Source organism: Momordica charantia, assembly GCF_013281855.1.
Source record: "Momordica charantia cultivar OHB3-1 chromosome 3 unlocalized genomic scaffold, Mcharantia_2.0 BLBB01000003.1, whole genome shotgun sequence".
NCBI lineage: Eukaryota > Viridiplantae > Streptophyta > Magnoliopsida > Cucurbitales > Cucurbitaceae > Momordica > Momordica charantia.
The window spans coordinates 10,745,778-10,759,078 of NW_028275161.1; the positions used below are offsets into that span (position 1 = coordinate 10,745,778).

General features: G+C 31.8%; 1 protein-coding gene across 1 annotated transcript; it reads right to left on the reverse strand.

Annotated features, from left to right (window-relative positions):
• Positions 1–1,416: 1,416 nt before the first annotated feature.
• On the reverse strand, positions 1,417–7,736 carry LOC111019529 (calcium-transporting ATPase 1, endoplasmic reticulum-type). The gene is made up of 9 exons (XM_022295922.2): positions 7,580–7,736; positions 5,662–7,130; positions 5,037–5,109; positions 4,826–4,947; positions 4,130–4,414; positions 3,611–3,994; positions 3,129–3,238; positions 2,340–2,568; positions 1,417–2,235 (listed from the first exon to the last, which is right to left on the reverse strand). The coding sequence occupies exons 2-9, from the start codon at positions 7,069–7,071 to the stop codon at positions 1,651–1,653; spliced, it is 3,198 nt and encodes a 1,065-aa protein (XP_022151614.1). The 5' UTR covers positions 7,072–7,130; positions 7,580–7,736; the 3' UTR covers positions 1,417–1,650.
• Between the last annotated feature and the right edge of the window lie 5,565 nt (positions 7,737–13,301).

Sequence of the window (13,301 nt, forward strand, 5' to 3'; positions counted from 1 at the left end):
GGGAAGTATATACTTCAATAAATTAATTTATCACAATAGATTAATTAATTTAGTATATTATTAAAAATTTAATGTTGTTTTATTAATTATAAATTTAATTTAAATATTTAAATAAATTAAATTAAATAACATTGAAAAGAAAACAACTGGTTGAAAAAAAACAAGGAGAGAGGTATGAAACAAAACTCATGGACAAACCCACGAAAATGAGAGGATAAAGAAAATCATTGTCCATGGTAAGTGAAGAAGCTATTCCCAAGTAAAGTTTTAAAATCTGTGTAACAAAACTTACCCACGTCCATTCCCACTCGTAAACCCTCCAAACAAACGGCCTCTAACCGTTTGGTTTATGTTCGACATCTCCAGATAGTCACGTTTGTTTTGTAGAAAAATTTATAAAGATATCCAGAAATATTTGGATTTTTTTAAAATAATGTGTATTTTCAAACCCATTGGTAAAATAATGTTCTTTTAAAACATATTAAATGTATAATGCATTGGTTGAAACTTATTTCAAAAATAAAACTTTTAAAATTGTTCCACTACTTAGAGACGACCACAAGATGTGGTTTCTTGGTTCCACCACTTAGAGACGACCACAAGATGTAGGTGCCAAGTTTGTTTTGCAGTAGTTGTTCTGTTAAATTTATAGAATGTTCAAAAAATACTCTTACGAATATTTATATAATATATACATTCATTTAATATAATTGATTTATTTTAATTAATTTAGTATTTTATTTTTTTTAATGTTATTTTGTAGAACAAATTAATTCATAATAAATATTATTAATAATAAAATTGCTTTAAAGTATTAAAATTAAATGAAATGCAAAAATGTAACGATTAGATGCCCGTGACAAGAAATCTTGAAAACTACCCCTATTTTAAAAGGCATCCAAAAGTCAGAAAATTACCCCTATTTTAAAAGGCATCCAAAAGTCATAAGATGTCCATGAGGGCATCCTAAGATATCCAAGCATCCTACATCCCACAAAACAAACGTGGAAAGTATTTTTGTTTATTCCGTTCTTTCTATTAATTTAAAGATAAAAGGCATTAATTATTATATATGAACCATAAATTTAAGAAAACACAAAACATCAAAAAGCAGCAAAATACTTCAAAAAAAAGGCTAATCAAATTTAAAATTACAATTTTTGTTTTTAGAACATCGAAGTATGGGAGTGTATAAAGTTCATGAGCTGCAGCACATCATGGATACAAGAAACAAAAAGCTTTAACTAAGACATGTCCAAAAATAAAAATAAAAATAAAAATTAACTTCGATCCCCAAGCACCTCCATAGTTGTAATCAAAAGTAATTTAAAATTCTCAAGTTGACAATATAAATGCCAAAGGGCGGATGCAACTAATAAAAGAATTAAATTCTCTTGAATTTCACCAACTAGAGAGTGAACGAAAATGATCTAAGTTTACTGTTCAACAGTAATATATTCAGCGTCTACAGCCTCAAAAATATTGTTTTGTTGACGGAAAATGAGTTAAAAGAAATGAGAGTCGTAAAACAAGACCCAGCCATTTCTGCGGCGAATACTGTCATTAAAATTTTCAGAAATATATGAACTTAGTTTCCACTCTTCTGTCATTAATGAATTCATAAATCCTGTCTCTGATGTCTCCGATGTTTTACTCTGATTTGTGCTTTGATGATCGGCTCGGGCGAGATGTCCTTGACACGCTTGTAAGCCTTCCCACGAATTTCAGAATCTCGTCAATTATGATCACGGGCAATGAGACAGCCAGAACCAAGAGCCATTCGTTCAAGGAAAGCGGGACAATGCCGAATATTTGAGCGAGGAATGGCACATACAGAATCAAGAAATGCAAGCCGAATGAAACAGACATGGCGAGAAGGAGCCACGGGTTGACCCAAGGGGGCATCGTCAACAAGCTTCCATCCTCAGAGAGGGCATTGAGGGAATTGAACATCTCAATGGCCACCAGGACAGAGAGTGAGAGGGTCGAAGCCTTGATCTTGCCAGAATGGAAGTACTCACAAGGATCTGTATCGAAGTTAAAGACTTGAACCCCAGCCGTGAAGGGCGACACGGAAAACCCGTCCCAAGACGGGCACTGGCCCCAGTTGGCGAGTTGAGAATAAGAGACTAGACTGTGGCCATCCCCAGACAGGTCGATGCCCAAGAATGAAGCATGTGTATACCAAATAATGAATACTCCTACAGTTGCTATCCCTACGTAAAGTCCAATCACCTGTACATCATCAAGTTGTTAAGAATTTAGAAGTTTCATTAGTGAAGAAGCTATGGGCCACATGAAAAAACGGTGGTTAGTTAAAAGGAAGCAGATGTGAGTACCAAATAGCGGAACAAAATCCAAGCCGTGATCAACGAGTCGTCACTTTTTCTTGGCGGTTTCTTCATTATATCCGTATCGGGTGGATTAAATCCCAATGCAGTCGCTGGTGGTCCATCTGTAACAAGATTAACCCAGAGAAGTTGAACAGGGATCATCCCTTCGGGAATACCCAGTGCTGCTGTCAAAAATATCGAGGCGACCTCACCGATATTTGAGGATATCATGTACCTACAACCATTTTTGGCATTTGAAACCGTTCGTAAACATTAAGGGCATGTTTGGAAGGGACCAAAATCACTTTTGCTATCATTTTAAAACATTAGTGCACCTAAAGTAATTTTGGCATCAAAATATTCCAACATCATTTAGTAAAGAGTGATATTTTACTTTTCAATACAGAAGGGATTTTAGAAAACGGCAACCCAAATCACTTTTACTATTTTCTAAAATCATTAGTATATCATTGTAAAACATTAGTGCACGTAAAGTGATTTTGGCATCAAAATATTCCAACATTATTTTACTTTTAATACACAAGTGATTTTAGAAAACGGTAACCCAAATCACTCCCAAACACGTCATAAATCGTATGAAAAAATACTACAGTCAAATGGGCTAAATGCGGAAGTAACTTGAAACTATTTAACAAAATAATGCGGCTCTAATTGATAACATGTATAGCTCAAGATATTGGATGGCAATAACACCAATGACCAACAACTAATTGCATACTATAATATAGTAAAACGAAAATGGATGAACGATTGCCCAAGTGAAAAAAAAAAAACCTGATAAAAGCCTTCATATTGTTGTAAATGGATCTGCCTTCACCAACTGCTGCAACTATTGTACTAAAATTGTCATCCGCAAGAACCATGTCGGAGGCTTCCTTTGCAACCTGGAAAAATAAATTCAATATGTGCTGAATGTTAAAAAACAAACGGAAACCGATTTAGATATAACCAGTGGTGATCTAAAATTAAAAACATGGATCATGGGATGTAACGAACTCTCAAAACTGATTGAGAAAATAAATTACTTGATAGTTTACTCCAGTGGTGATCTAAAATTAAAAACATGGATCATGGGATGTAACGAACTCTCAAAACTGATTGAGAAAATAAATTACTTGATAGTTTACTCCGTTACCACGAAAAGCATAAACTGAGGTCAATTTGTATATGCCTCTGCTTTTGAAAAATCCTAAATGGAAAAAAGTATGAATAACTTCAAATTCTGTTTAGCGGAAAGAGAACATCGAAGTAAATACCTCCGTCCCAGCAATGCCCATCGCAATCCCGATATCAGCCAACTTCAAGGCAGGTGCATCATTGACTCCATCTCCAGTCATTGCAACAACTTCACCATCTTCTTTAAGCAATCTCACTATCTCTTGTTTATGTCTCGGTTCAGCCCTAGAGAAAAGAATTCCTCCATCTTGTCTTAAATGAAGTTTTTGACTCTCCCGATTCATTTCCATGAATTCTTTTCCAGTTAAACTTTTGAAATTTATGGCTTCATGTCGTCCAAATACACCTATTTCACGACATATAGCTTCAGCTGTATTCTTGTTGTCCCCTGTGATAACCATGACACGAATACCAGCAGCTTTACAGTCTTTAATTGCTTGATGAACCTCTTTTCGAGGAGGATCCTATAAAAATAAATGGTGATGTGAACTCAAGTCAATTTATAGAAAAAATAGGAAAATAAAATCATCATTTTGCTTACAATTACAGAACTTTAAAATAAGTAAATAAGAAGATGAAGAATACGCTGAGTCACTCACCCTTAACCCAACAAAGCCAACAAAAATAAGATTACTTTCAATTGAAGCGTATTTGGATGGGTCAAGTAAAAGCTGATGTGCTGGATGTTCTTCGTCGCCATTATTATAATTGGAAAATTCTGGGAGGTCTTCCTTGTATGCAAAACCTAAACACCTTAATGCACTTGATGACATCTCATGCAAACTATCTAAGAGGTATCTCTTTGAGTCTGAGTCCAAATTTACAATAGTGCCGTCAAGCAGTTGAATAAACGAACTCCGTTCCAACAGATTTTCAACAGCACCCTGCCACAGTCAAAGCAGGCATCTTAACCAATGACAATTAACATGCCACAAAAAGAAGAAAGATGGGGGGATAAAATGAAGGCAGTGAAGAAAGTAATAAGAAAGAAACAATTACACACAATAACTTAACAATACAGAGATCAACTACCAAAAACACAAAGGTGAGAGACTAAAATCAGAGGGTTACCGAGCGTTACTTAACCATGCCAATGTTTTCTCTGATGAGCTACTATATGAAAAGTTTTTAAAATGATCCAGTGAAAAGTAAAGTAATGTATAGGTGGAAACAGCACATTAACATAGAAAAGAAAAATTAAAAATTAAAAATCATCAAAATCATATAGAAATGTAACACTAAAAATAAAATTCATTACCAACTAGGACATAAATGATGAGATGATCAGAATATACCTTCACGAGTAATGACTTCTTTCCGGAGCTAGAATTTGTAATAACTCCCATGGATTTACGGTCTCGGTCAAACTCTAGAGTTGCAATACGCTGCTCCATGTTATTCCAAACTTGGCAGCATTCTAGTTAATCATATTATCATGTAAAAAACACGTCAGTATGGAGATGCATAAGAAAGAAAACTAGACAATGATAACATTCAAGTACTTACGCAGGACATCCCCATTAAAGGAAGCTGAACTCGAGTTAAGTCCATCAGGAAGGCCCATCTTTTCCACAAGAACCTGAAGATGCAGATAAAATGCATCAGTACAAAAGCTACATAGAATCTGCAACAGTTATTTGTTAGCATCAGCCCGTGCCTTCATGCATCATTACTAAGTATCTCAATGGTGTTCCTCCTTACTTAAATCAACAGGCATATCAATAAAACAACTTACAGAAGCATGATCATAAATGTTAAGCATTCCGTGCACTACACAACAACCTCCCCTTTACTATTTATATGAAAAGAAATCTGTCAGTGGTTACTTGCAGAAAACTTAAACCTTCAAAGTTATTTCAGATTTTGTCTCTGGTCATGAGTTTAGTCCATTTGTCCAATCAGGCAGTTTATTCAGTTCTAGAAGTAAAAACTTTTAAGCTTTCAAGGTCATGCAAGCCTAGTTACTCTTAGATAGCATCCTATAGAATACTGTAAGAAAATCCTAAATAACATCCAGGAGCTGGTCTTTGATTAACAGGACTGCTGTAAGAATTAAGAGAGACAACTGACTGAGGGATGGGATGTAAAATCATTGCATTAAAAAAGATATCATGAGATTATTTGGTCACACCTTCAATGCTGCTTCAGTAGGCATTCCATTTGCAACAAAATGATGGCCAGATTTTTCAACACCTGCATCATTACAGACAGCAGCAATCTTTGCCAACGTTTGCAGATTGTCATCCAGTTGACCTCCAAGCCATCCAATTATTTTTCCATCTGAAGGATCATACGTAGTCCCTTCCACATCAAACGCTCGCAGAACACCAACACGAGAACCAAGTGCCAAAATTTTCGCTACAGCCATCTGATTAGTTGTTAGAGTACCCGTCTTATCAGAACATATCACAGTTGTACAACCAAGAGTTTCAACACTGGGCAGCTTCCGAACAAGGGCATTCTTTTGAGCCATCTTCCGAGTGCCAAGTGCCAAGCATGTAGTTATGACTGCAGGCAAACCTTCTGGAATTGCAGCTACAGCCAACGCCACAGCGATCTCAAAGTAATATGTACATTTCTCAAATGAGAACTTGAAATTTGCTGGCCACCCATCAACATACTCCCAAGTGAGGAAATATTTGACATTAATAAGCCAAACTAGAGCACAAATCACTCCAATTATTGCTGTTAAAAGCTCTCCAAACTCATTCAACTTTTTCTTCAATGGTGTATCATCTTCACTCTGAGAAGCTTCTTGTATCTGAGAATGCACCTTTCCTAGTTCAGTGTTCATCCCTATCTGGGTAACAAGGCAAATACAATTTCCATTGACAACGGTTGTCCCAGCAAAAACCATGCACTTCTTCCCTTGTATATCTGTATCTTCTGGCACAGCCTTAGCAGTCTTGCTCACTGCTTCACTCTCACCTGTCAAGGATCCCTGCTCGACCCGAAAAGTCGAGCTGATTAAACGCATTACTCGCAAGTCAGCAGGCACTTTATCCCCAACTCTAAGTTCTACTATGTCACCTGGAACAAGATCCTTTGCAAGAATTGAAGCTCGTTTACCGTTTCGTATTACTGAAGCCTGTTCAGACTGAATTTCTTTAAGGGCTTCCAATGCTTTCTCAGCATTGTTCTCTTGCCAAATGCCAACAATGGCATTGACAATCAATATCAAGAAAATAACTAGAGGCTCCACAAATGCGGTGATCTCCATCTCACCTCCTTCCTCGCCATCATACCACGCAAGAACAAAAGATACAACTGCTGCAGCTAATAGAATCCTAACTAGTGTGTCATTAAATTGTTCCAAAATCAGTTTCAAGATTGAAGTACCTTCATGCTTCTCCAACTCATTGAAACCATAGATCTTTCTCTGTTTTTCAACATCATCAGAAGATAATCCTAGATCAGGGTTCACTTGATACTTCTCTGCGCATTCTCGAACATCCTTTGCCCATGCAGGGAACGTTTCTTTATTCGAGGAGGTAGCAGAAAAAATTTCCTTCTTCCCATAGTCTTGCCCGCCTCTACCCATTTAGATTTACGGCAAACAGTTCAGACGGATAAGAAAACTGAATAAAAAATCAATTTTGCCTGCATATTAGGGGAAGACGAGAACAAGTCAGTCAATCTAACGAATAACAACCAAAAACGAACTAAATGAGAAATCAGTTGCAAAAATACAAAAATCAGACACCTGACTCTCAGTTTAATCCAGTAATAATTCAGGAAAGGCGACGATAATCAACACGAACATACACAAACACAAAAATTTAAAAGAAAGAAAGAAAAACCACTCACTTCATACATCCTACTCAAGCTCAACAGAAGAGATAAACAAATCATTCCAATTCAAACAAAGTTAAAGCCGTTATTCCTCAGATCCGTAAGAAACTACAATATAATCTCCTCTCCAAACTTCCTCGACACGAAAACAGGATCAAAACATGGAATCGAAGAGACAAAACAAAAAAACAAAATCAAAAAATCAAATATCAAAACCCAACACAAACATTTCTCGCATAATCACATAACATAGGTACCAGGAATTCGTGGATCCTTCACGCCGGAGGGCTTCGATTCTCTCTCTAAACTGGAGTCGACTGAAAATGAGAGAGAGAGAGAGAGAGCGGAGAATCAAACCAATGTGACGCTTCCAGTGACGACGGACTGGACAACAAGGAACCATTGAATTGATTATAGGTTAAATAAAGGAGCGATTCAACCGCATGATCTGCTGCATCCGGTACCACGGACCGCCGATCAGCATCCTATGAGATTCCGCCACGTGGTGGCATCTCGTGGCGAGACGAGTGGTGGGTGGTGAAGGTGTATGGTAAAGGAAAGTGGGGCCCACGTGGAATTCGCATTATCTTGTTAAAATAAGAGAAGCCACGAAGCTTCGCAGTCGTTTCTGCGGAATACCAAACTTGGGATTTGGAAAAGGAACTTTGCTGAAATACCCTTCTACTTTGGCTATATTTACATCGAGCCCTTCGGTTCGTTGGAGAACTTTGCGTCATCAATTTGTTGTTTCGTTTGAATTTAACCTGGATGATGAGATGAGACCCATTTCGAAATTTGTTATTTAAAATAAAATACCATAATTCTATTTCTTAATCCTAAAAATAATTAGATTTTTTCCCTGTGGAAATTTTGAGTTTTTATTATTAAAGTATTATTTGAAAACGGTTTTTTTATTCTATGACAAAATCATCGTGACACAAGATCTAGCATTTTAAAATTTTAAGATTCATTATTTTTAATTAAAAAAACTCAAATCCATCCCATTTAATAAATGTAGGGCGTGAATTTTAACCACGTTAGTGAGACCTTATATCCTCATATGGTTAGGTAAATATGTTATTAATATTAATAACATTTGGGAACCAGAACTTAGAAAACTAATTTTCTAGATTGGCTTTGTTATTTAGCTACCACGGATGTTTAGGGTTTGTTTTATTTCTTTTTTCAAAAAAAAATAAACTTTTTTAAGATTAATAACAATTATTTTATTATATTTTGAGGTCAAAATTGTTTTAAGGCATATTTGAAAATGATTTTGGCATGTAAGAGTAATAACAATTATTTTTTTATAAAATAAGTGTGTGGATTAACTTCTTAATTGATTTTGGAGGTCAAAATTGTTTTAAAGGCGTGTTTGGGAATTATTTTGTCATGACTAGAATCACTCCACTAATGTCAAGATTACTTGCATTCTTAAATAGACATGTTTGGCAATGATTCAGGAAAAATCCAAAACTACTTTAACGTGTGTTTGGGAACTGATATCATTTGTCATTCTCAAAATCAATTCCCTTTGGAGTCGTTTGATTGAAGGTTTCAAAAAGATAGCGTGGATTAAGTTGTCTGGTAATCAAAGATAACTGTGGTAATCAAAGATAACTGTGTTTTGTTGTATATATCTTGAGATTAAGATGCCTGAGATTGAGATATCTGAAAATAAATTATATATATGTTTATTTTCTGTGATTACTTTAGAAATATGTCTTTTATGTCATTGTAAATATTGATTAATAACTAATCAAATTTAATTAAAAATAAATTATATAAATTTATAATTTTCAGTTATAAATTATTTTATATTAGCATTCTAAATTTTAAATTGATGATTTAGCTATGTTGACAATTTAGCACAATGATCAATTGAACAATTAATAGTAAAGGTTATTTATCTAAAATCCAATATATACATATTTAGCAAAATGATATATGTGTATAAAGCTTTAGAATTAATCAAAATTAATTTACATTAATTAATATATATATTTATTAAGTTAAAATATTAAAATTATTTTAAGCAATTATGTTTTAATTTAGGCTTCACTTATAAGTAAATATCTTATAAACAATATATCTAAATTTATTTGTTGATTTTATTTAACCATCCATCTTAATAATTGTCATAAAAGAAACTTGTTTAACAAAATTAATTATTTTGATTCTATGATTGCATCAATTTATTACATTTTTTTAAAAAAATTAAGAATATACTTTAATAAATTTATTACAATAGAATAATTAATTTATATAAATTTTTAATGTTGTTTTTATTAATTATAAATATAATTTAAATATTTTAACTAATTTTAATTAGTTTATGTTAATAAAATAAAATAAATAAATACATGTTAGAAAATAATTTATTAAAAATGAGAGAGATAAAAACCTAACACAAAATTCATGACATCATGAAAATGCGAGGGCAAAGAAAGCCCTTGTTCCATGAGAATAAATAATGTAATAAACTAGTCTTCAAACAAACAAGGGCTTTCCTTACCCCTGTGCATTCCCGCCGACTAGACCCCCAACTAAACGGCCCCTTTATGTTTAACAAATTTAAAAATTGATTTTAGAAAAGTTTAAAATCACTTTAAATTAATTTTTAAGGTATCATATATTCAATTTTGAAAAATCAATTATAGTTAAATATGTTTTTTGAAAATCACCCATTTTACCATCACTCCCAAATTCTTTGTCAATTACGTGGGGATGGCCCTCTAAGTGATTTTTGATAAAAAAAAGGATAATAATAATAAATTAGTTTTTAAAATGGTTATTGTTTTAAATTTCAAATTGTCTTTCTAAGATACTTTACTTTCACCAAAAAGTTATTTCTACATTTGCTGATGGGGATGGAACTCACAACCTTTAAAACTATGCTAAAGTTAGCCTTGAGATTGACTATTCAACTATATATCATGTTTTTTTGTCATATTTACTTATTAAATAGTGTTAAATAGTCTTTCAAATATGCTCTTAATTTGTGATTTTTGAAATCGAACATTAATCATTTAAAATCAATTTTTTTTACAAAAAGATTTTAAATCACTTTTAAGTGAAAGAAGTGACGCATATAAGTGTAATTGAGACTGTAGATGATCACTTCAACACAACCTTTCACACAAAGTCCCCTTTAATAGAATCTTTTATTAAGTTTGTTGCAAATCTATAATATACATAAGCATCCACATAATGAGGTGAATCTTCATATCTATAATATATAAATGGAGTAATGGAAGAGAATATTTGCTTTCCTATTTCGACCTTACATTATTCTTTTATAAATTTGTACTTTGTCTTTTAAATTTCTTAGGTCGCATGAATCAGTTGATGCTAATGAATGCGACTATTCAAGTCGAGGTGTCTATGGGTGTGATTTGGAGACCATAATGAACAAGTATTTGAAAAGTTCTCCTATTATTTTACGTAGATTTTCAATATTTATACTAATTTTTTTAAAATAATAAATAATACATTTGTGCGTGATATGAAAAAATTTTAGATCTCTTTTGCTAGAATCACTCCTTCTAAAATTATCATCAAGCATACTCTTATTTAAATCTAGAGTGTTTAGTAGCAAAGAAAAATTACTTTTTGAAATAATTAAATTAGTCTAGAATTATTATTATTATTATTATTATTTTTAGCAAAATCACTTTAAAGATGATTATGTAAACGAGTGATTTTGAAGTAACAGACCAAGAATTACTTTAGAATCACGAATGTAACAAACACATAATAATTTTAATTAAAACCACTTTTATAAAAATTAAATAACAAAATTACTTTTTAAAAAGTATTTAAATTTGAAAGTACGTCAAATTCAGTCAATGGTGTGTTACAAATATATCAATTCCGCAAAATAATTATACAATATTAAGCTTTGCTTGTTGATTTCAAAATTAACTTGATTGGAGTGTACCTCATTCAACAATCTAATTATATAATGTAGGCCAACTTCAAAATTTTCAAATTTTATACCCAACTTTTTAATATACTTTCCAGCTATTTTTTCATAATTTCAAAAATAAAAAGATTCTTTTCACTTTCAAATTTATTTGATTTTGATCTTTATAGTTTTCAAATATTATTTTTTATACATAAATTTCTTTTGGTCTATCTTTTTGTGAAGCATTAGTAAAGATGTTTTGCAATATCACATGGATTTGTAATCTAAATTATGTGTACCAAAAATTAAAAAAATGATATTAAAAAATTAGAGATCTTCGCAGTCATATGTATTTATTTAACCAAAAAAATACCATGCAAAAAATTCACTTATTCTGTTTTATTAAATTATTTAATGATCTAAATAAATTTTATTTAATGAATTTTATCTAAGCTAAAATGTTATATTTATAAAGAAAATCAAAACGTTTGTAAATTTTGCTAGTTTATTATATATGAACACACATATAGTCTCACTTGTTGGAATTATAAAATATCACAATTATATAAGTAAAATAGGATTTTTACTAGTAATATCCTTTCGGAGCAGAAGATTAAAAGAAATATATGCAAAACTTATATTCAAAATAGACAATACGTTCTAACGCGGGTGAAAAATTTCCTATCCTAATAGTTATAAGATTCTATATGATAAAAAATTTAAAGATTAAAATAGAATTTAAATCTAGGCTAAATATACAAGATGATCCTGATTTATCTTTTAGTCAATTTTCAATTTGGTCATCAATCTTTTAAAATTATCAATTTGACCTTAAAATTCTCATTTAGTTCTTTCCCAAACAATTTGTTAAAATCTGTTAAAAAAAATAAATCGATAAATCATTAAATTATTGTTTTATTAACATTTTGGACACGTGAACATACCGTTTCAGATATTATTTAACACATAAAATACAACATGTCCACAAGCAAAATTAAAAAAAGAATCATTTTTTCCATTTGACAGGTCATGTGATGTATCAACGTATTTAAATATGTTAATAAAATAATAATTTATTGACATATTAGTGTTATATTGAAGGTAAAATTGAAAATTTTTACGAGGATCAAATTAAAAAAGAAAAAGAAAAACCTAACAAATTAGGGAACATGATGTATATTTAGCCTTAAATTCTATATTTTATTAACTTAAATTAGATGTTGGAGAAGAAATATTTGGCTTGCAGGGAAAGTCGAAATGGCCAAAGATTGTGCAGAAGTCATGGGGGGGTACAAGACAAGTAAGAGGAAAGAAGGAATTGAATGAAGAATTAGAATGGCATCTTTTCACATACTTTTCTAAGCTTTGAGTTTGCCTTTCTTTTTTCTTTTTCGTTATTTTTTTTTGGTTAAGAAAACTTAAAATAAAATACATTATCTTATAATGTCACAATCAACTCTTAAATGTGTACCAAAAATAAGTTCACAAATTTTCTTTTTAAAAGTCTCATTCTTGTTGACTTGACTTTATCTTTTTCCTTTTTGTTGGCTAATTCTTTTAATGTAATTAGTATTATTTTACAAGTTTTATTTTTATATATTTTTTTATATTAAGTGTGATATGACATTATTGAAAATTTATTAAGATGGTTTGGAAAATATATTTTTTTGTTGTAAAACTATTTTTAAGGATTATTATAATCACCACGTATTATTTTCCTCCAATATTGTTGAGATTCTCGAATTTTCGTGTTTATTTCAACCTTTCATTGAAATATTAACAAAATTTGAAACTAAAATTTCAGGGATATCCTGGGTAATAGCCAAATCCACGGCGGCCAATGAAAATGGCCACAAGTTCTATAATTTTAAAAAATGACCAACATATATTTTGTGGAAATTATGCAACGGCTAATTTTTCATTTTTATCACACCCATATCTGTTGTGTGTTCACGAAGACAGTCACCATCTCATTTGACAATTTTACCTCGCTCACATTTCAGGAACCACAAATTCTATTTCAAACTTAAAACTAAATTCCTAAAGTATCTATATCCTACATAAATGAGAAA